Source organism: Palaemon carinicauda, chromosome 27 (assembly GCF_036898095.1).
Source record: "Palaemon carinicauda isolate YSFRI2023 chromosome 27, ASM3689809v2, whole genome shotgun sequence".
NCBI lineage: Eukaryota > Metazoa > Arthropoda > Malacostraca > Decapoda > Palaemonidae > Palaemon > Palaemon carinicauda.
The window spans coordinates 2,355,421-2,379,392 of record NC_090751.1 but is presented as its reverse complement, the minus strand read 5'-3'; the positions used below and the strand labels follow the sequence as shown (position 1 = coordinate 2,379,392).

At 36.1% G+C, this 23,972-nt stretch overlaps 2 protein-coding genes across 7 annotated transcripts in view; one reads left to right on the top strand and one right to left on the bottom strand.

Annotated features, from left to right (window-relative positions):
* Positions 1 to 2,200: 2,200 nt before the first annotated feature.
* Positions 2,201 to 23,972, top strand: part of LOC137620506 (glucoside xylosyltransferase 1-like) — a 35,817-nt gene continuing 14,045 nt past the window's right edge. Inside the window, exons 1-5 of the mRNA XM_068350690.1 lie at positions 2,201 to 2,658; positions 7,058 to 7,199; positions 10,482 to 10,616; positions 16,019 to 16,211; positions 16,868 to 17,017. Coding sequence (XP_068206791.1) covers positions 2,291 to 2,658; positions 7,058 to 7,199; positions 10,482 to 10,616; positions 16,019 to 16,211; positions 16,868 to 17,017 — 988 coding nt within the window. The 5' untranslated portion in view covers positions 2,201 to 2,290. The remainder of the gene's footprint in view (positions 2,659 to 7,057; positions 7,200 to 10,481; positions 10,617 to 16,018; positions 16,212 to 16,867; positions 17,018 to 23,972) is intronic.
* LOC137620504 (uncharacterized) lies at positions 17,334 to 23,760 on the bottom strand. Of its 6 annotated transcripts, XR_011040068.1 has the most exons (6): positions 23,136 to 23,760; positions 22,952 to 23,030; positions 17,997 to 22,856; positions 17,765 to 17,826; positions 17,581 to 17,659; positions 17,335 to 17,485 (listed from the first exon to the last, which is right to left on the bottom strand). XR_011040068.1 is itself a non-coding variant. In XM_068350688.1 (4 exons), the coding sequence occupies exon 4, from the start codon at positions 22,447 to 22,449 to the stop codon at positions 18,547 to 18,549; it is 3,903 nt and encodes a 1,300-aa protein (XP_068206789.1). In that variant the 5' UTR covers positions 22,450 to 22,856; positions 22,952 to 23,030; positions 23,136 to 23,197; positions 23,368 to 23,760; the 3' UTR covers positions 17,673 to 18,546. The 6 variants fall into 6 exon arrangements, 3 of the variants coding, with proteins under 3 accessions (XP_068206789.1, XP_068206788.1, XP_068206790.1); XR_011040067.1 differs by having other exon boundaries at positions 17,334 to 17,485; positions 17,765 to 22,856; XR_011040069.1 differs by lacking the exons at positions 17,581 to 17,659; positions 17,765 to 17,826.

The following is a 23,972-nucleotide window of genomic DNA, read 5'->3' as shown; positions in this document are numbered from 1 at the left end:
CTTACTGTGTATATGTTAAAGCTTTCCTCACAAGGAGAGGAAACCCACAAAGAGTTGGACCCATGCCGACATCGGATGAATAATTCTTTATGTCAGATGTCGCAATGAGCTACATAAGTCTTTCTTATAGTATCAGTCCGGGGACATACTTTTGTTCGTTATATGTAGGTAATTTATTTTCTGAATATTCAAAGATTACCTGTCAGTAATACATATGAATCTCTCTCTCTCTCTCTCTCTCTCTCTCTCTCTCTCTCTCTCTCTCTCTCTCTCTCTCTCTCTCTCTCTCATGATCTTTTGCGAAGTGTACTTCAATAATTATAATTTTTGCCCTACGTTTTAATCGATATATTTTTATTATTTGACGTTTAATTTGCTCTGTTTGTTTTACAATTGTATTTCTATTGTTTATCTAATTAGAAGGTAGGCCTAATAGACATTTTCCTCTAATAGGCCTACCTTTTGTTCATTTACTGTTTTAATTTGTGTCGAACATCCATAGTAAGTTCATGCAAAGTCTAGAGTTCTTGAGTTCATGTATGATAAACCACGATGTTAAACATTTTTGTATAATTTTCAACTGTTGCAATACTGAATAACAGTGGAGTACCTCATTCTAACAGTTTGGGTTGGGAGTGGTGGGTTAACAAGCCATTAAACCAATTAAATAATACACAATTCCTCGTAAAGTACGTTGGCACCAAGCTCTTATAAAAATAAAGGCTCAGATTATAGTGGTAAATTCCGTTTCGTGCATTAGGAACGCCATGGCACTGGTAGTTCTTATGATAAAGTTAAATACTTTAAACAAAAAATCATGTTTTAATCTGCGTCTGTGGTTACACAGTTACCGTTGCCAATTCCTATAGGTTTAGTTAACATAACTTCACATTACGCTGTTACTTGGTGGCGATATATGCTGATATTAATAAAGAAAGCCCTCCCTATTGCAAAAAGCATACTGTAATGGCTAGTCGCTGATTGTTAAATCAGCTGTTCCTGTAACACCACTCATTGATGTTCTTAAATTAAAACACAGTTTCATTCGTCTATCGTTCGCTAATAACAGAACATTCATAATAAGCCTTTGTATTGTCTGTCTTCCCATTAGCATTAGTAAGCCTGTTTTTTTTTTTTTTTTTTTTTTTTTTACAAACTTTCTTATGCACGTCATATGCAAATCTACGCCATATGGGGGGAACCTGTTATAGTACGATATGATGATTTGCTCTTTGGCTAACAAAAACTGGTCAGGAAATCATAGTTTTCTCTTTTCAAATAGTGATCATATACATTATGATTACACAATTAACGACGCTATTTATTGCATGAAACTATTTAGATACAGTTACATCATTCTACAAGACATAGTATTATTGAAAACATCGTACGTCTGCCAACGAGTACAAAGGCAACTCATAAAAGGGATAATCAAATTAAATTATCCTGCACGCCATGCTTACGACCTTTGCCAATGTCTTCTTTACTCGTCTAATACAGAGTTAGACAATTATTCTAGACATAAAAATAGATAAATAAAATTTATAATCTGATGCCATTGGTCACTGGCAACGCGTTCTTGGTGAAATTTTTATTAAAATCCAACGTGAAAAGTGGTAGGCGTTCTAGAGTTGCCATTTCAGCGCCCTTCGCGCTAGATCTAGCGCGTTTCTGGCGAATTTAGCGCTTTTTTTGTCTTTGGTGTCTACCATATGGCACACTATCGCTATTTTACGCCAGCATGAAATGTGCTTTTCCCGTTGATAGTGTACAATATGATAAACTGGCTGCTTTCCAAAGTCTCTCTTCCCAATTTGGAATATTGAAACAATCTCTGTTTTATCTGCTTACTTTTACTTTTACGGGTTTATTTCTCGCCCTCCATCAAACACTAAAGGTCTGTTCAGGCGGGCCTTGGTGTGTGAAAAAAAATAATTTCCTTCCAGTTAATATTTTGCTCTGTATCGTTATCAGTTATTTCGCTAGCATTTGTATTCAGGCTTAATAGTTTTCAGGTCACTATTATAACACTTTCTAAAAAGATAAGTCTTCAGGTTTTTCTTGAAGGCAGCCACATTTGTGCTATTCTTGACATCATTGTTAAATCTCATAAAAATATTTACCACTTTTCTGGCGCGTTTTGGAAGTTTATGTAGCGCATATTCAACATCTAAAATGGCAACTCTGCATTCTCAGAGGAGCGTGACCTTTTGAAGTGAATAGACGTGTGTACGCGCGGCGTCGTGCTAGTGTAGTAAACATGACGTGATTTTCGGGAAAATTGAAAAAAATGAAGTGTACCTATCGGGTGTTGATGCTTATTGGAATAACAATAGGCGTGCTTTTGATGCTGGGAATCAACGGAGACCTCCCTAGAATTCTCGAAATAAGGGCACCATCGCCACAGTCAGAATCTGGCAGTTTGAGGTCAGAGGGCAAAGGCGACTTTCTCAATGGCACTTTGTTGTTCAGCGATGCCAACAAACGGCGCCCTTCTCTATCGAATAATGAAAGCCTTGTTAAGCTGACACCAGACGCCCTGTCTAAGAGCTATGGAATTGGGCAGCGGCTCGGCAGAGGATCTAAATTGAAAGATGCTGTGGCATCATCGAAGAGGAGATCCAGTCTTATCCCATCGTTGGAGGCTTCGTATGACAGGTGAAATTCCATACAGAATTCCAGCTGTGAACTAATTGTAGTTTGATTAATAAGGTGTCTGGGCTCCTTTATGGCCCAAGAGTAACTCAGGGTTAATAAACATCAATGTTTTTTTAGTAAATTATGGTCAAAACTAGGTTGGTTAGGCTAAGCGGAGCCTTTGTATGTCAGCGGCCAGTTCCTCACGCGTTCATTAAAAATGGATCAACTAACCTAAACTTTCCCTCTTAACCTAACATACAAGCTGTGTCTTTACCTACTTACCTAATGAGGGGGCTAACACCCCCCTGCAACCCCCCTTACACTGCCGTATTCAAAGTTGGACATTTTACGTACAGGTGGCCGCTATCGTACATACACCCTGGCTAAGCTAGGTGTATGGTAAGAGAATGGCTATGTTCATGCGTGTAAATCGTATGAAGCTTTTAATTTATCGCCATATTAAATTATCCTTAATTAGTGTTACATGCATTTCTGACCATTATTATGGCTGGAAACCAGTTAATACACCATGTTGGGATCACATTGGGAAAAGGGTACGTGTGTAGATCGTTGAGTTACCAGGCCTATGACAAGAATCCTTCCTATCATGGTCATCCATATTTTATTAGGGGTGTATGTATGATACTGGCCACCTATATGTATTATTATATCTAACTTAGAATGTGGCAGTGTAAGGGGGGTCGCAGGGGGCCGTTAGCCTCCCGTTAGGTAAATAGGTAAGGACATGACTTGTAGGTTAGGGGGGAAAGTTTGGCTTAGTTGATGTCCATTTTTAATCTATGCGGGAGGAACTGGCCGCTGATATACAAATACTCCTTTTATTGTATCTACAAGTATGTTGTTTTATGAACACACTAATTATTCACTTGTTGGTCTTCACTCCGCCAGGGTTCACGACGCTCGCAATTAAACATTTTATGACTCCCCTGTTCTAGCAAGGGGTACATGCTGCGCTATGCACATTAGCCAAGTGGGCGAGTATTTGGTGGACAAAAAATTGTTACCCTACCCAGTAAAATTTAACCCCTTTAAATGTTGTTATCAGAATCAATGAATATAGATATAGATATATATATATATATATATATATATATATATATATATATAATATATAATATATATATATATATATATATATATATATATATATATATATATATATATATTATATATATATATATATATATATATATATATATATATATATATATATATATAGGTGTACATAAATTACAATTTATCAGTAATAAAACTGCAATTATATATAATATGCAGTTAATGTAAGATGCTTTAATTATAAGCGAAAATGAAATTTGCTAGAAGAAATGGACAAGTGTTGGCTAGTTTGCTATTTTTTCTATATGTTTAATAGGGGCTGGGGCATAATAACTTATGTATCTGCTGATTCAAATCTGAAGTCCATCTTTAACTCTAAGTCTGTTGTTTACATTTGGGAGACTTGACGGCGAGTTACTGCTCATGCATTGCTTGCACTCTTTTTGCCAAGATTTTTTTTTTTTTTTTTTTTTTGTATGACATAATCATTACCTGGCCTTTTTAACCAATTACAAGCTTCCAAATATTTATGAACAAGTTTCCAGATGTTGTTCCAAATATTCATGAACAAGTTTCCGGATGTTGATCTACAACAGCCATTTTTTTTTTCCCACCTTCCCCTTCAGTTTGAGCTTCACCACTGCCACGTAAAGATATGTCCAAGAGGGAACCTAAGCAAAGTACAATCTATTTCAAAATTTATTGTAATTTCATCCATGTCGGCAATTGATTCAAATGAAAATGCTTCACGTAAAGTATATAGCAATTAATACTCATGTGGAAGTAAAAAATAACCCTGAAATAATGACCAATGGGGTGGGATAGCATGTACCGCTTGCCAAAACATAGGAGTAGCGAGATTATGTATATTTGCGTGCAAAGCGAACACCGGCGGAGCAAAAACCATTAGATGGACGTTTAGTGAATCGTAGATAATTGATAGTTTAATTTCCAGCCACTTATATGTACCATATATTTTTCCAACTGGTTATCTTGTGTTTATTTTGCATCTCTGACTTAATATTGCTGCAAATCACCCATCTTTGGTATTTCCCCACCCAAAAATCCCTGGGTTCCCAAAATTGTCTTTATATAAGGGGGTCCAAAAACTCGTAAACAGGTGGTTTTTCCCCAATAATCATGATCAGAAATGCATAAAACACAAAACTTAAGGTAAATATGATACTCTAATTTCTACCCAAATACATAACCATAATCATTCTGACCATGATTATTGGAGCAAACCACATGTTTGTGAGTTTTTGTACCCCCTTATATAAAGACAATTATGGGGGATATCAGTGGGAAACCGGGGTTCTTTGGGTGGGGAGATGTCAAAAACGAGTGATTTGCAATTATAATAATGATCAGAAATGCAAATTAGACAAGATAAGCAGTTGAGAAAATATATGGTTCATGTAAGTGGCTGAAAATTATTATAATTATCTATGATTCACTAAAAGTCCTTCTAATGGTACTTGCTTTGCTCACTAAAACAAAAGATATCAATGCCGGATGTTCTGGCAAGCATTACATGTTGAGCTGCACTCGCAAGCCCTGTGAGTCGTTATTTCGGGCTTAATTTTTACTTAGGCAAGAGCAACATTAACTATACACTGAACAGTGTGTATTCATCATAATCAATTGGCAACATATATGAAATTACACTAAAATTTGAACAAAATTACACTAAATTTAAAAAAAAAGATTATACTTCCCTCTTGGAGATGCCCTTTTGTGATGGTAGTGAAGCTAAAACTTTAAGGGAGGGTGGTAAAAAAAAAATAGCTGCTGTAGGACAATATCCGGGAAGCTCGTAATTGATAAAAACTCAGCTAATGATTACGACATACAAAAAAACGGGAAAGCTGGTGCAAGCATCACATGCACAATAACAAGCCATCAGTCTCCCAAAAGTAACTAATGAAGTTAGAGAAATGGACTTCATATTTTAATCAACCGATACGCAAGTTATTATGCCCCAGCCCACATTAAACATACAGAGAAAAATGCTAAAATAGCCAGCACTCGTCCATTTCCTATAGTGAATTCCAGTTTTGTTAGTATTAAAAGTATCATACATTAACCCGTTAAGATAACGGTAAACATTGTATTCGACATGTCTTATTTAATTTTCAAGTTTACATATTCCACATCCATAGTTTGGGACGTTCAACTAGAAGGCACGTGTCTGTCTTGTCTTCAAGAAAGCCTGCCTGAGTATTTAATGTTGAGTGAATTTAATATTGGGGGTGGGAGCCATTTATTTGTGGAAAGTATTCCTTCTTAATGGATGTATAGTAGCTAGAGTCCTGGTTTTGTAATTAATGGCATTGAAATAATTAACTTGTCACAGGCTCTGCTTACATGTGCTGCAGTACAGTACTGTAATTCTGTAAATTAATAGAAAATGTAAAAAGGGAAATGTATAAACTGTATTTTCTTTAATAGTTTCAAGCAGTCGCTTATCGAAACTCTCAAGGCCACTATTAGTTGCATAGAAAATGAGTTTCAATTTTGTTTTCTATGGCTATACTGCTCCTGTTTGCCTGGATGCTAGAGTTGTAAGAAAATCTTGGGGATGTGTCATAGCCTAAGGTAACCAAGCCCACCTAACCTAACTTAGATCGCCATCTCCTTTCTTGTTATAAGCTGACACCGAAAAACAATCAAATTGTAGTTTCGTTATTAGTAGCTGATTAAGTCGTTTTTTATGCCAAAATTTCAGTTTCCCAAGTAAATGATTGATTTACGCAAAGTCATTGCTATAATTATAAAGTTTCCGTGATTAAGACATAGTAAGTACTGTATTGTACGATATTTAAATTAAGGAAGTAGATCTGCAGCATTTTGTTTACACATACGAGTTTAGGTAGTGAACTTGAAATCTAAGAGGAACATTAATTGTGGATGGCTGATATAGTCTTTTACTTATGATAAAAGTAGTGTAGAGCTATTTTAGGATGATACCATACTGTAATTTACAATGGGCTGTAAGGTCATGCTACCTTAGTGTTTTCTATTTTATAATCCAAGTGAGAAACCTAGAATTTGTTAAGGAATTGATGATTTTTTATAAGCATTGTGACCATATACATTGGGTGTAAGTAGAAATAAAGGTACTGACAGCATGTTCTTTTGCACAGTTATCTTGTGCTATGGTTTTAGCCTTATAGATACTTTACTACTGTAAACATGATATCAGGTACAATTAACATTTGTGTTATTTTTGGTTTTAGAAATTAGATAGCACAGTCGTCGGAAATTTTCACTAGAGATTTTGATATTTCTTTAATGCAATCCTTATCATGAGTAAAATTAGCATTCTGTATCCTTACAGACTGGTATTGGCAGTAGTATGCTGTGGCAGCCGAATAAATGAAACTCTTATCATGCTGAAGTCTGCAGCAGCTCTATCTCATTCTCCATTAACAGTCATAGTATTTACAGAAGATTCTCAAAAACCTGTATTTGTGCAAATGGTAAGTGATTTCTCTTGGATGATTTTCCTTTTTTACTATTCCAGGTGTATTATATTTGTTCCCTGGACAATTCTATCCTGTTCGTAATACTAGGCAGGCAGGTAATTCTAATAGCCAGGCCTTCTCCATCATGAGGCTCAATACTACACAGTATTCTAGAAGTTTTATTCCAGCTGTTACCAAGTTGTGGAATGATCTTCCTAATCGGGTAGTTGAATCAGTAGAACTTCAAAATTTCAAAGTTGGAGCAAATGTTTTTATGTTGACCAGGCTGACATGAGTCTTTTTCTAGTTTATATATGGCATATCTGTTTTTGACGTTAATAGTTTATATAGGGCATATCTGTTTTGATGTTGTTACTGTTTTAGAATGATTTGTTGTTAACTTGTTCTCATCATTTATTTATTTCCTTATTTCCTTTCCTCACTGGGCTATTTTTTCCTATTGGAGCCCTTGGACTTATAGCATCTTGCTTTTCCAACTAGGGTTGTAGCTTGGCTAGTAATAATAATAATATGGTAAGTTGGTGTAAATCTGACTATGGATGCACAAAGGCATAGTTAAGGAATAGTTACATGTCAATGCAGCAACGAAAATGATTAACTAAATACCATTCTCTCTCTCTCTCTCTCTCTCTCTCTCTCTCTCTCTCTCTCTCTCTCTCTCTCTCTCTCTCTCTCTCTCTCTCTCTCTTTTATTTTCACATCACGAATGTGCATACATACTGAACAGCTCAGTCTATTGTAATTTGTAGCCTGCTGTATATTATGAATCCTCATCCATTAATAATATCTTTACCATCTCAGGATTGTTGTCATTGATTTGTTTTCCAGTCACAAATATATCCATGTAACACTGTGTCAGTCACAAGGGAAATCATAAACAACTTTGGTTTTGTTAGAAAACAAAACAGATTTAAATTCCCAAACCAATAGGGAGGTTGCTGCTATGTTTTTTCCTTGAGAATAGAACCAGATTACTTGTGTGATTAACACTTTCATGATATGTCCATGTCAAAATTTATGCGTATTTCTTGCTGCTATTTACTGATGACTTATTAGAATTCATATACAGTAAACTTTCTTGATGAAATAAATCAAAATGATATTGTGATTAAAGCTCAAGATTAAATACTTGCAATTAATTCCAGCCATGGTTTTGGCTGGCATGAGTGTGTGTATACATTAATTAAAGTGATAATTGTCTGTGACAAGTCATAATGAAATGGATAACTTATTTTTCAATATAAGGTTCAGATTTAATGAGTGAAGTCATACTGTAGGATATGAATACATGTATTGTTTTTCTTGAAATAGTGACATTAATTTATTTTTCAATTATTTGTTAAAATGTTTATGAATTTATGTATAGTATAAAGCTCACAGTATTCATTGATAGGTAATCCTATGGTAGAGGGACCAGTGATATTCACAGAGGTCTCTTGTTTAGGGATCACATTACCTTGTGGTGTCTGGTCCAGAGCTGTGTTTGTTTAGCTAGCATACACTTCAAGTCATGACAGATTTTTTATCTTGATAAAGTACAGAACAGGGCTGTTTCGAATCTTAGGTTCGGAGTCCTTACCCTACCAGATAGTAGGTTGTATCTTGAACTGTGACTTATTGTATCGTATGCAGTAATTCATTTTGGTTTACAGTAGAGATCATTCCTTTCATATTGATTTTCTGAGAAATAATAGCTTTGTTACCTGTTTATTCTGCTTGTGTGTGCGCTTGTATAAGAAGGGAAGGATTTGACAAAGAACTATCCAGATAAACAACAAATTATTTTTATTAAAATTTGTTGTCTTGTACAGTTCAAATCCCCGTGTACTTTATTGCTAAACACTGTTTATTTTGTATATACAATTACATCTAAGCAGTAAATATAGCTTGACTCTAAGTGGAGGAATTTAAATTATGAATAGTAGTTAATAGAACATTATAGCCTAAACACTAAGTTGTGTTGAGTATATTAAACACGAGAGTTCAAGTCAATGTAAGCTGTGTAGTAACGGGAAAAACTGCGCCCCTTCACATTAACTTCATCATCACGTATTATATTAAACTTATATAAATGCATGATATAGAGTAATTGTAAAGCAAATCAGTTGTCTTGACTGTACATAGAGTTTCAATATACTGTGTATTAAAAGAAATAAATGATCATGCCATATAGGAAAATGAAATTTAAAGAAGCCATAAGACTGCTTACCAAGAGTATACCTTGCAAGTCTCCAAGGATCTTACCTGGGTTTGGATTAGCTTTACCAGAGAAGTCTTAAATGTGTTAGTTTTCTCTTTCTCTCCTAAATTCTTATGAAGAACATAACTTCTAAGTGTATGGACTTCAAACTGGGTTCATTTTTGAGTGTTTGAAAATCTATGCTAATTAATACATGTTAACCCTTTTACCCCCAGACTATTTGGAAATTTTCAACCCTTAACCCCCAGGGGGTTATTTTTTCCCAGCACATTTTGCAGTATATTTTTTTTAAATTGCTCTAACAGCCTTAATTTTTGTCATAGAGAGGTCAGGTTGGTCTCATTCTCTTGGAAAATGCCTGAATTTTCTCAAAAATATTTCAAAAATCTGAAAAAAAATTTTTATAGCATTTTTTTGCAAGGACGCACCGGTACGTCCATGGGGGTAAAGGGATGGCTTTTGTGAAACGTACCAGTACGTCCTTTGGGGGTAAAAGGGTTAAGGTCAAAGGTCAAGGTCGAGAAATAAGCTGTCGAGGCGGAGGTCTGCACTCTACTGAGTGCCCTTCTAGTTGAATATTGTTTACATATCAAGATAACCTCTTGCGATCCTGTACAGTATTGTTAAATAATAAACTTGTAGATGCTACCCGTATGAATTTAACCCTTTCACCCCCAAAGGACGTACTGGTACGTTTCACAAAACACATCCTTTTACCCCCATGGACGTACCGGTACGTCCCTGCAAAAAAATGCTATTTACAATTTTTTTTTTATCCTTTTGATAATTTTTTGAGAAAATTCAGGCATTTTCCAAGAGAAAGAGACCAACCTTGACCTCTCTATGACAAAAATTAATGCTGTTAGAGCAATTTGAAAAATATATAGCCTACTGCAAAATGTGTTTGAATAAAAAATAACCCTTGGGGGTTAAGGGTTGGAAATTTCCAAATAGCCTGGGGGTAAAAGGGTTAAGAGAATATGCTATTTTATTATACAGGTTGATTGGTTTTTGGGGTAAAATGTTCATAGAATGTGTTCCAGAGATCTTTAAATAATTTTTAATCTTTATTTCAGCATGCTTCATGGCCCTCTGACATACGCGAACGAGTTACCTTGACATTGCACAGTATAACATATCCTCCTGGACAAGATTCTAAAACGTGGAGAAAACTTTTCAAGCCGTGTGCATCCCAGAGACTATTTATGCCGGTAGGTGGCTTATATAGATTTATTAACGAGTAAATGTGATTTGGTGCCAATGCGTATGCACATAATGTGGATGTTTGGTCTTGCGAAGTAAAGTACATACATACATACATATACCAAGGCACTTCCCCCAATTTTGGGGGGTAGCCGACATCAACAAATGAAACTCCAAAACTAGAGTGCGGGGAGCAGTCACTCTCCCCCCAGCTCCATCTTTTTGTTGCTGTCTCACAGGATGTAGATACAGGAGAGGGGGTTCCCAGCCCCCTCGTCCCGTCCCTTTTAGTCGCCTCTTACGACACGCAGGGATAACGTTGGCGCTATTCTAATTTTTATATGCCCCCGCGACCACAGTAAAGTATTTTGCAGTTATTTATCTTTGGAATTCATGCTGTTGATGTATTTTCAGTTTCTTATTTTCTGCGTGAAGTTGTTCTTGTTTGTAAGAATACCTTTATTTTGCAGGCCGTAATAGGATCATTTGTAATTTAAAGCCATCTTTTATCAAAGAAATTGCTGTGAAGGGAAAGTTTCAGGTACAATAATATTGAAAAGGTACAAATATGTATATATATATAGCAAGTCATTATTTTAGTAATGACAAATTGTAATTGTTTGCATCAACTTTGGATATTTTTATCTTTTGGAGTTGTATAAATGAGTTATGAATATTCTTTGTGATCTCAGTTTGTTTTGACACTATTGTCACACTTTGTTGTTCATCTTTTCTTTGTGTATTCTGTAATTCTGTATGCACTCTCTTAACCTATCTTGCTGTTCTCTTGGTGTTATATGCTAATGCCATGGTGTAAGGTTATTTATACAGTGTTCTGTTGTTTAATTTTGACATTAATGGTTTGCTTACATTACCATGGATTATTCTATGACCATGTTAATTTTTCATGTGATCTATTGGGGGAAGTGACTTTGATTGCTGCAACATTGCCCCAGCCAGTAGGACAATGCCCATAGATACTGATCATATATACATGTGATCAGCACCCAAGCTAGGACCAAGGAAGGCCAGGCAATGACTGCTGATGACTCTATAGACCTATAGGCTCTCCTAAACCCCTCACCCTGAGCTCACAAGGATGGTGAGATTGCAGTGACAAAAGAAACTAACGAGTTTGAGCTGGAGTCTAACCCCAGTCTGGCATTCACCAGTCAGGAACGTTACCACTTTGGCCACCCCTTGTCTTATTTTCAGTAATCATTCAATTTGGCCTGGATTTAAAGAGCCAACAATGTAGAATGATTTGTTAAACAAGCATTATAGTATTAGGAAGCAAAAATTCCACTAGTTCAGTAGTCTAAGAAGCGTTGATATATGAAAAAGCTGAATATATTGAGATATAGTACCAATATTGAACATTGCTATACACTAGCTTCAGAACAAAACAACTGGAAACTAACAAACTAGCATTGCAAAACACCCTGAATATTAGAATAGTAAAAGCGCATGGCTACAATCCCAAGAACTCTTAATAGGGAAAGTAGTGCAAGTAAAAAATACTATACTGTAGACATTAGAAGAGAATTAGCAAAGTATAGAATATATTGAGATACAGTAATGTCAAGTAAATAGCTAATGTATATAATAGTGTAGATAGGCGTATCCCTTCTCATGTGCTAAGGTACCGAGTGAAGGACAAACCGTGGTTCAGTGATGATTGTAGATGTGCTTATTTGGAGAAGCAGGAGGCTTATCACCTTTGGAAGGGTAACAGATCAGATTTGACCTGGAACAACTATACTCAACTTCGAGCTTTTGCTCAGAGAGTTTATGCCTCAACTGAAAAGGAGTACAATTTAACCATAAAAGAAACCCTTTCTGGTACAACTCTGGAACATAAATGGTGGTCTACCCTTAAATCTGCACTCTTTGGTGTAGATGCAACAGTTCCTCCTTTACTTAAACCAGATGGCTCTGTCACTCACTGTCCAAAGGAAAAGGCAACCCTTTTGTCTGATGTTTTTGACAGTAAACAGAGTAATGAAAAACTTGAAGTTCCTCCTTCCTGTTTTCCTGAGGCTAAACTAACTAGTTTAGCTTTTCGATCTCGTGAGATTAAAGCTCTGTTGATGGACCTTGATGCTTATGGAGGTGTAGACCCAGATGGTATTTTTCCTTTGTTTTTAATAAAGACAGCAGATTTCTTAGCCCCAAAGTTATGTTATTTTGCGCAAGTTAGCAAGAAGAGGAGCTTTTAGCACTTGTTGGAGAATTGGTAATGTTACTCCTCTATGTAAATGTGTTTGTGGTAGCTCAAGTCCCACTGATTACCGCCCAATTTCCATAACTCCCATATTATCTAAAGTTTTTGAACGTCTTCTGGCAAAACGTCTTAATAGGTTTGTTGAAGGTAATCTTCTACTCCCTAGTTTGCAATTTGGTTTTCGTAAAGGCCTTGGAGCATGTGATGCCCTTCTTACAATCTCCAAGGCTGTACAGAAATCCCTTGATTGTGGTCAGGAAGTTCGTATGATTGGCCTTGATTTTAGTGCTGCCTTTGACCGTGTTAATCATGAGGCCCTTGTTTTCAAACTGAAACAGTTGGGAGTGGGTGGGTCGTTTCTTAGCATTATTATTGATTTTTTAAGTACTGTAATAGATCTCAAAGAGTTTTTGTTGACGGGCACCATAGTGAGTATAGGGATGCCATATCCGGTGTTCCTCAGGGTAGTGTTCTTGGCCCATTACTTTTCATACTATATACAAATGACATGTGGTTTGGCCTAGAAAACAAGCTTGTTGCATATGCAGATGATGCTACTCTCTTTGCATCAATTCCATCCCCTGAATGTAGATCTGGGGTTGGTGAATCCGTTAATAGAGATTTAGCTAAAATTAGTGCATGGTGCAAATTATGGGGTATGAAGTTGAATCCTAACAAAACTCAAAGTATGATTGTAAGTAGGTCAAGGACGGTGGCTCCTCAACATCCGGATCTCAATATTGATAATGTTTCTTTAAATTTGTATGACACTTTCAAATTTTAGGTGTGATCCTCGACAGCAAATTTACTTTTGAGAAACATATAAGGTCGGTGTCTTCTTCAATTGCAAAAAAAATTGGCTTATTGAGAAAGTCTTTTAAGATTTTCGGTGATCAATCTATTCTGAAGAAGTGTTTTAATTCTTTCATTCTACCTTGTTTTGAGTATTGTTCTCCTGTCTGGTCTTCAGCTGCTGATTCTCATCTTAATTTGTTGGACAGAAACTTACGGACGGTCTATTCAATTTCTTATTCCTGATCTAGATATTAATCTCTGGCACCGTCGTTCAATTAGTTCATTATGCATGTTGCATAAGATTTTTCATAACTCTGACCATCCTTTACATTCAGATCTCCCTGGACAATTCCATCCTGTTCGTAATACTAGGCAGGCAGTTAATTCTAATAGCCAGGCCTTCTCCATCATGAGGCTCAATACTACGCAGTACTCTAGAAGTTTTATTCCAGCTGTTACCAAGTTGTGGAATGATCTTCCTAATCGGGTAGTTGAATCAGTAGAACTTCAAAAGTTCAAAGTTGGAGCAAATGCTTTTTTGTTGACCAGGCGGACATGAGTCTTTTTATAGTTTATATATGACATATTTGTTTTTAACGTTGTTAATAGTTTATACAGTATATGACATATCTGTTTTGACGTTGTTACTTTTTTTTCGATTGATTTATTGTTAATTTATTCTCTTCATTTATTTATTTCCTTATTTCTTTTCCTCACTGGGCTATTTTTCCCTGTTGGAGCCCCTGGGCTTATAGCACTTTGCTTTTCCAACTAGGGTTGTAGCTTGGACAGTAATAATAATAATAATAATAATAATAATAATAATCTCTTTGTTCCTACATGAATACAAACCATTGTCCTCATTTTCTTACCAGATCAAGCACTCTGCACTTTTATCCCCTTACTAGAGAATCTTCCCGTGTTGAGAGGGGGAAATGCGGTGCATACCAAAGAAATATTGGTAGACAATGCTGCTGATTGCCTCTGCTCCTGTTACAGAGTTTTAGACGTGAATACCGAACCTTTGAACTTGGCTCCTGTCGAGGAGGACTTTCCCCTAGATACTTCAGTGACACTATCGCCACACGTACAGCTAACATAAGCTGCCCAGAAGGAATCAGCCAGAGTTGGAGAGTCTTCAGATTGTTCCTTTTGCTCAACTGAGCTAAAGGAACCTCCCTTGGTTAATCTGTATCTACTCGGGAAGACTATCCTTGTATGTACAGTAGTTGTTACATATTGGGAACGCTTCCTTCCCCGAGAATACTGTATCCAGGAGGAAGTCTGGACTCCTGCGACCTCTCCTGACTTTGATGTAGAGTAGAAGACAAGGATATTCAATTTCTAATGTATTAGAGAATGGTATAGAAACTTCTCACGGTAAACCTGAGAAGACCTCCGGAACGAATAAAGAGTGCTGTAAGCAGTCACTCTTAGACTAAGTTGCAGTAATTTTGCTTGACATGCCCCAATAGGAGTCTAACAAGTGTCTTCCCTGGGAAGAATTTAGTCGAACAGAATGAGGACTATTCTGGACAAATAGAACTCTTAACACTTGGGGTTATTCAAGAGTTTGGAACTTTTCTAAGACTGCTTCTCCTTGAATACGGACTCTGACAATATTTAGAAACAGATTTCTTATCAGTCTTGGAAGTTTAGATCTAATTCTGGTCTTGAAGTAGGTCCTCATTTGAGATAGCAAAAACTTATCCCCGTGGGAGAACTCTTGGTGCACTTGTTACAGAGGTTTCTAGAGGGTAGACCTGTCTCAAAGGAGAACAACCCCTCCTATTGAAGTATGAGAGGGAGGAATTTTTTATCTCTTTTGGATGAAGCCTTCCATTGGTTTTCACCCTAATGCAAGAAAGAATGTTTGGAATTTCTTTTGTATTAGGTGATATATTAAAATTTCATTTTTATTGTCTTAACACTTTATGTTCATACATCTTCACCCCAGAGAAAGAAGTTTATTCTTGGAATCGAATTGCTTCTCTCTACGATCTGGCTACTCGATTCTTGAGGGTTCACTTTGATCTCTTACTATTAATTTATTATTTGTATCAGAGAGGAAAGGTATACTGTACCTCTTAACTTCACGGAAACTTCATTCCTGGAAAAGTATTTTATTCTTAGAATTGAAAGTATGGCTTTGCCTCTTTACGAGCTGCCTACACTATTCACTTACAATTCTCTTTGATCTCTATTACCTATAGTAACTGCATCTTTCAGGGAGGAAGGGTATACCTCTTAACTTCATGGAGACTTCCTCCCTCCTAAGGATGGCTCCAATATAAATAACTCGGAAGTTTGTATCTGCGTAGGGATAAATTTTTTTGTACACGCTTTAATGGTCATGTTTTCAGCTGTATTAATTGATGCTTTACTTTTCAGTCTCTTCTTGAAGATATCGATTCTCTGATTTACGTTGATACTGATGTATTGTTCTTGGCACCACTTGAAGAGCTGTGGAAACATTTTTCTGCTATGAATTCATCCCAGATGGCTGCTATGGCCCCAGAGCATGAAGACTTGGCGACTGGATGGTACAATAGATTTGCTAAACATCCTTACTATGGTAGATTAGGTAAGGGCAAAAACCTTGATAGTGTCACTCTTTGTTTTTGCTTGCTTACTAACATTCATCCTTTTAGTTGACAGTATTGTCTAGCACAAGATGGAATTTCCATTGAATTTAATAAGGTAGTTAGGTTCCACTTACCCGCCTTCAAGACACGTTCAACCCTCTTGTCTTTGGCTGCAAAGCGAGTAGTTGTTAAGCTGCTCCTCTTCAAATTCCCCTTGCCAAATGCTGTTTAATTCTTCTCTTTCAATAATTTATACTAGTTGTAGAGTTCAATTTCTGTTTGTTCATGTTTTTATTGATAGTAATCTCTTCGTGGTCCATATTAAAGGGAAATATAAAATTTTAATGATTAAACCACAGATTTAAGTGCTCTGTGCTCTGTGATATTAAACTTATGTATAATTCTGTGCAATATCCTCAAGTATGAAGAATTTTAACCTAATGTAATTTGCAGTAATAATCTAATGCCTTTGAAATCTTGTATCCCCTCTACCTTTTACCTGTAGAGGACAGTTAGTTAGATTCTCAGACAAATAAAATTGAATTAGTAGTTTTTGTTTTTGCAAAACATGTCACTCTATAGAATTATTATATAAGTTGTGAAATAGGAAAAACATTAAATATACTACAAAATTTAATCATTTATTATATTGCAGGTGTTAACTCAGGCGTGATGCTGATGAATTTAACTCGTCTTCGTAAATTTGGCTGGGAGGATTATGTAATTCCCATATACAAACACTACAAGCTTTCCATCACGTGGGGAGATCAGGATATCATCAACATAATCTTTCACTATCATCCTGGTTAGTGTTTTGGATGTTTTGAACTTAATAGTTGATTGCAACTTTTTTTATGAAGGTAGAAAGTCTTTAGAAAAAGATGTTTATTGATCATAGTTTCTCAATTCATTAATCAGCTTATGATGTACCAGCACTTTATTATTGGATTAATCTTTAGGTCTCATATTTGAAGTGAAGATATTAGTTGGTCATCCGCGACTCCAATACCAATAACTGTATTGTACGATTAATGTAGCAAGTCCCTTGTGGTATTAAGTTTTTCCAAATAGGATATACACCACATAAGCAGAACACCATAAAAATCTGTGATTTGAAATAAAGGTTGGAAGGAAAAATGTAATTAAATATGATATTTATTACATAAATAAGCCTTTAAAATAACGTAGTAACGGAGTTACAAACAATTGGTTGGAGAACAAGGCAATTCACGTAAATCGTAGGGCGTTTCCTTCGTTCTGCTTCGCTCGCTGTCTGTAAAGATATATTTAGGAAGATTAGCATCTAAAAGTCATGGTCATTTATATAGAAGAATATACCCATTGGAATAATAACCCACTTAAAATTACCTTACAATTGAGCAACTGAGGTTTACATTAGTATCAGGAAGGAAATAAAAGGGCCGATACATCGAAACCGAACACCATCCTGAAATGAACGATAAACCTAATATAAATTTGCTCGGTCGTAATATGGGAGACAATTAGTCATAAATATAACCATTCGAAACAATGTATTTGACGATTCTCTTACCCAAGTGTTAAGAACGTGAATTTATAAATAAGCTAGAGTTACTAGTCCGAGAGCTAAATCACCTGAAAGGACAAGAGAATACGATATATAAAACATTGACCACAAAAATCTATTACTAATCTTCATAAGGTTAAAAATGACAGACAGGAAAAACTTGAAATAGGCAACACAAGGCAATGAGAGTTCGCAATGATAACCTTAAAAATAAGCCCTATATATTCTTGGTACTCACCATTGTCGAACCATGCACAAAGGCGTTGCCGATGGATTTTGGCAGATTTTCACAAGAGGGTGACGTAGACCAGGGATCCCAATAAAGGCCTTTAGCCTAAAACAGGCATGTCGGAAGAGTCAAAATTGCAGGAACCTTCCCAGGTGAGTGAGGTCTAAGCTCTCTTCTCTGTGTCTCTCTTTCTGACACTGTCGGATGGCCGGGCTGCCTGCCTCCTCGTCGGCGTTTTCGCTCCAGTAAAGCATATGGAAGGAGGAGGAGTTAGCAAACTACCCATCTTTAAAGACTGGACGGCAGGAAAGACAGTTTGATGGTACCAAGAGTAGGGCAATTGAAAATACCAAATTCTTAATAATTACTAGTCTTTCCTGTCGCCATGTGAAAATATGAAATGTCTTGTACAGTCCAGGGGCGAAGATGGAATTTTTTCAGAAATGAAAAAATTCCATCCTGAAACATATGTAACAAGGACAATTGTAAGAAAAAATACATTTAAGAAATGTAAAAATAATTAAATTAAATACAAGAAAATACAAATACTGAATAAAGATTAAGGCATCTGTCTTGTCCTTTCTTGGCTTAATATAGCAGCCTTTCTTTTGGGCCTTAAGGACGAAGTAACAGAATTAAAAACATCAGGAGTAGCTAAATTGATACTTCCTGTGTTTTCTAGTATTGGAATAATATTATTTACATGCAACCTTGATGTCTGGCCTGTTTTTCCCTTCTTAATAACAGCATGGGTAACTTCACCCAAATCATTCTTAAAAACTTCCAAAATTATGCCTAGAGGATAATTATTCCTTTTGGTACGTTCCTCCTTAATTAATACAACATCGCCAACCTTCAGTAATTTATGAGTAACGGGTCGATACCGCCCCTTCCTATCAACTGCTTGCTGAATCAGAGTACCTAGAAATTCATTATGATAGGTCTCTATTAAAGTCTGCCTAATTTTACACAACTTTACGTAATTCTGAGAAATAGCTTTATTATCAGGGTCAAATTCTGGATCTTCAACTGAAAGAGGTTGAAGATTAGGGATAAGGTTTAGAGAAGTCAATTCATAGCCTCGCACGAGCTGTTCCGGCGTTATTGGTTCGGGCACATTGTCAGTCTCAGCACGAACAGCTTCTTTGAAGGCTATAGGTCGTCGATTAATGAGATGCACAATATTACAGACAAGAAATTCAAAGTCTACATACGTCAATATAAAATTCTTAATTGCTCCAAACATTAATCTTTTGACCATTTTTACACAGACTTCTACTAATGATCCCAATTTACTGCAGCCTTTGAAATATTGCTGAAAGGAGAGGAGTTTTACATTATTTTCCTCAAAATATAATTGCGTCTGAGGGTCACTAATGAAGGAAGTTATGGTATTACCTCCTGCCACCAACTGAGTCCCAAGATCACTAATACAAAGTTGAGGAATCCCGTACTCAAAGCAGTGTAGCTGAAATGCTCTTAAAAATTCTGCAACATTCAAACTCCTGCAAATTTTGAGGTTAACTGCCCTAGACCAAGTACAGGTGATACATAGTAACCAAACCTTACGGGTCTCTTTTCCATCCTTCGTATAGAAGGGTCCTAGATAATCCATAAATATGTTAGAAAAAGGAACCGTAGGAGGATCTGCTCTGAAGTCTCTGTAAAAGTTCTGATTTAACCTTATGTAACGATTATTAAACCTACGACAATGAACACATTGTTTAAGAGCCTTTTTCACAACTGAGAAATGTTTAGGGATGTAATAATGCTTTCTGAGCTCTGTTAATACAGAATAACATCCTGAATGTAATAATTTGAGGTGTGCATCCCAAATAATTAGTTTGGTCAAATGACTGTCTGGGTGCAATAATAAAGGGTAATTTCCACTTAAGCCATAATTCCATTTTTTGAATTTACTCTTAACTCTCAGAAGACCCTGTGAATCTAAAAATACATTAAGTTGCGTTATAATAGGAGGAATGTCTTTTCTGGAATTAAGACCATGCTGTAGGTAAGAATATACCTCAGGATAATGCTTCCTTTGTTCATTGTTTAACAAGTAATTTATAGCCTGGGCAAAGTAATTAGCGACTGGTGAGCAAGCAATTTTCGCTTTCAGCTTCCACTTGTGCACCACTATGAAAATTCTGCGAAAAATCAATACAAGTTTCCTGAAATTGGAATAATTATTAATATCAATAAGATTGTTAGCAACTTCAATAACCTGAGCTGTGGAAGGAGTTGCTTGAACCTCAGTGGGCATCTCAAATGCTGGTATGGTAGTTGACAATTCTGGAACTTCATTTATACTTAAATTTGGTCCTGAAAAAAAGCAAGAAGTTTGCAACTGGTTGTTAAGTTCAATACTTTCATCATTGTAGAAATTCTGATCGTAATTTAAATAATAATTACATTCAGACTCTAGAAGTTGATCAGTGGCCTGTTGCAGTGGTTTCTCCATAAGCATACCTCTTTCATTTATTACAGAAAATGAACAGTTTACCTCAAAGTTATTATTAACGTCATCATCGACAAAAATATCAACTTTAGAGTTCAGCAAAAAGGAACTACTCTGGATATGAATAGAAGAACTATACTCAAATGGGTTACTAACAACCGATGTTTGCACTCTCGTATCAGCTAAATTGTCAATATTCTTAATCATTAAATCAATGCTACCAGACAGCAAAATACCTGCATGACACAAGGTATACATCGATGAATTTATTCCTCCAAAAACTGTATCTGTACCTGCAATACAATAAGCGAAGTCTGTACCTAAAATGAGCTGAACATTATCAATTTCATGAGAAAATTTATTAAGGAATTGATCAGCTAATTTAACACCTTGTGCCTGAAATTTATCAACTAATCTACCAAGCAGAGGTAATTTCAATGCTACATTAATGTTTGGTACAACCAAGCAATAAATTATAAAGGATTTATCTCCGATCGTAACAGGAACTTCAACAATTTCAGTAAAATACTCTTTGTTACCATTAAACCCATTAACTGTTAGCTTTACTTTAGAGTTAATGATTTTAAGATTATTCTCCTCCGCCAATTTCTTAGTGACAAACGTGCTCTGCGAACCACTGTCCTTCAGTCCTCTGTAAACAGTCCCCCCAACTTTAAATGAAAAGGTGGGTAAAATGGAATCACCATGACAAGTAGGAAGGACGGCAACACCGCTGCTTATTTGAGAAGTTTCCACCTTGGATTTGCAGTTATTAATATTGTTAGAGTCTCTGTCTGGTGACAGACTCCTATCACATAGGTAAGTCATATGCCAGCTGTTACAATTTGAACAGCGTCTCTTGAATTTAAAACGACACTTACCGGAGACATGATTAAACTGGCCGCATTTTACACATCCATTTTTAGATTTTAAAATATGCACTTTATCTGTAGGAGAAAGAAAATTAGGGCACTTATGAATAAAGTGAAATTTATCACTATTTCCAACCGTAGAACACAAGGAACACTGAGGCGAAGACCTGTCTTTATCATATGTTATTGCTTCCGCAGCCATGCTGGTAGTACTCTCTTTAGGAAGAGGGAGTGTTAATGTTTTGACACGTGAAGCTTTACATTTCAAACTTTCAACACCTTTCCCGTCACTTTCGTACCTTTCGCAAGCTGCAAAGAAATGTGAAATAATGTCATTTAAGGAAGGATGAGTTTTTCCTGTAATATTAATAAAATGACGCTGAAAGCGACCATTTAAGCCGTGCCAAGCAAAATATCTGACAAATTCATCCGCTCCAATGTTAAAAGTCTTGACTGCTTCACATACTGATCGGAGGATGGAAATAAATGTGAAGGGGTCATCACCCTCTCTTAGACTTAACTCCGTAATTTTCCTAATTGCATTGTTTTTACAAACCTCCTTAGAAGCAAAGGCGGAAATCAATAATTCTTTGGCATCTACATAACGCTGTTTGTCAGCTTCCAGAGAACATAATAAAGTCTTTGCTCGACCGTCTATCTGTTGCTTCAGCAATAAAAGTAAATCTCTATCAGGATACTGAAATACATTAGTTGTAGCCTCAAACTCTGCTATAAATTTCAATAAATCTTCTCCTTCTTTACTTGTAAACTTAGGAAGAGGAGCTGTTGGCTGTTTCAGTAAACTGCGGGCCACGTCGGGAATATTAGAACCATTATTACCCCTGGAAATCTCAAGTAATGGTAAACAATACTCAATTTTATCTAAATAATCCTGGCAACTTGTTAATTCTGGCTCTAACTCTGCTTCATCAGATACGTCAGGAAATTTCTTCAAGAGGATATGATCATCTAGCTCTGACAACTTGTTTCTATAATTAACAAGAAGACCTTTAATAGCTAACTTTTCTTCTTGTGTAAGGGCAGAATAGGTGTCAGACCTATTGAATTGTTCGGTGACTTTTCTCCGAATGACTTTTCGTTGTCCAATCAGTACCTGTAAGTTAGCCATTATAACAAACGTATAACAAATGCAAAATAATATAATGTAAATTTTCTGAAAAGGAAAATAATATTTATAAAAATGTTAATATCCTGGAAAGGAAAATGTCAATGTCCTGCAAATAGAAATATGAGACTACTGGGAGCCCCGGTCGTGGTCAATTCTCTACTGGATCATCTGCACCATCATTAAGTACCTTTCATTGTGTTGCCCCACGTTGGGCGCCATAAGCAGAACACCATAAAAATCTGTGATTTGAAATAAAGGTTGGAAGGAAAAATGTAATTAAATATGATATTTATTACATAAATAAGCCTTTAAAATAACGTAGTAACGGAGTTACAAACAATTGGTTGGAGAACAAGGCAATTCACGTAAATCGTAGGGCGTTTCCTTCGTTCTGCTTCGCTCGCTGTCTGTAAAGATATATTTAGGAAGATTAGCATCTAAAAGTCATGGTCATTTATATAGAAGAATATACCCATTGGAATAATAACCCACTTAAAATTACCTTACAATTGAGCAACTGAGGTTTACATTAGTATCAGGAAGGAAATAAAAGGGCCGATACATCGAAACCGAACACCATCCTGAAATGAACGATAAACCTAATATAAATTTGCTCGGTCGTAATATGGGAGACAATTAGTCATAAATATAACCATTCGAAACAATGTATTTGACGATTCTCTTACCCAAGTGTTAAGAACGTGAATTTATAAATAAGCTAGAGTTACTAGTCCGAGAGCTAAATCACCTGAAAGGACAAGAGAATACGATATATAAAACATTGACCACAAAAATCTATTACTAATCTTCATAAGGTTAAAAATGACAGACAGGAAAAACTTGAAATAGGCAACACAAGGCAATGAGAGTTCGCAATGATAACCTTAAAAATAAGCCCTATATATTCTTGGTACTCACCATTGTCGAACCATGCACAAAGGCGTTGCCGATGGATTTTGGCAGATTTTCACAAGAGGGTGACGTAGACCAGGGATCCCAATAAAGGCCTTTAGCCTAAAACAGGCATGTCGGAAGAGTCAAAATTGCAGGAACCTTCCCAGGTGAGTGAGGTCTAAGCTCTCTTCTCTGTGTCTCTCTTTCTGACACTGTCGGATGGCCGGGCTGCCTGCCTCCTCGTCGGCGTTTTCGCTCCAGTAAAGCATATGGAAGGAGGAGGAGTTAGCAAACTACCCATCTTTAAAGACTGGACGGCAGGAAAGACAGTTTGATGGTACCAAGAGTAGGGCAATTGAAAATACCAAATTCTTAATAATTACTAGTCTTTCCTGTCGCCATGTGAAAATATGAAATGTCTTGTACACCACATACAGTAGATATTCTATATGATTTGGTGGTTTAAAAAAAATTTCTTATTATTATACTGTAGTTTTTTTACTTTAGCTCAGTTTCAGTACTATTCATTAATACTACTCTACAATTAATAGTTTTTTGTAATTTCAATTTAATGTATAACATTATTTGCATGTAAAATTTCTGTTGAAATGATAAAAGAATGCTTATAT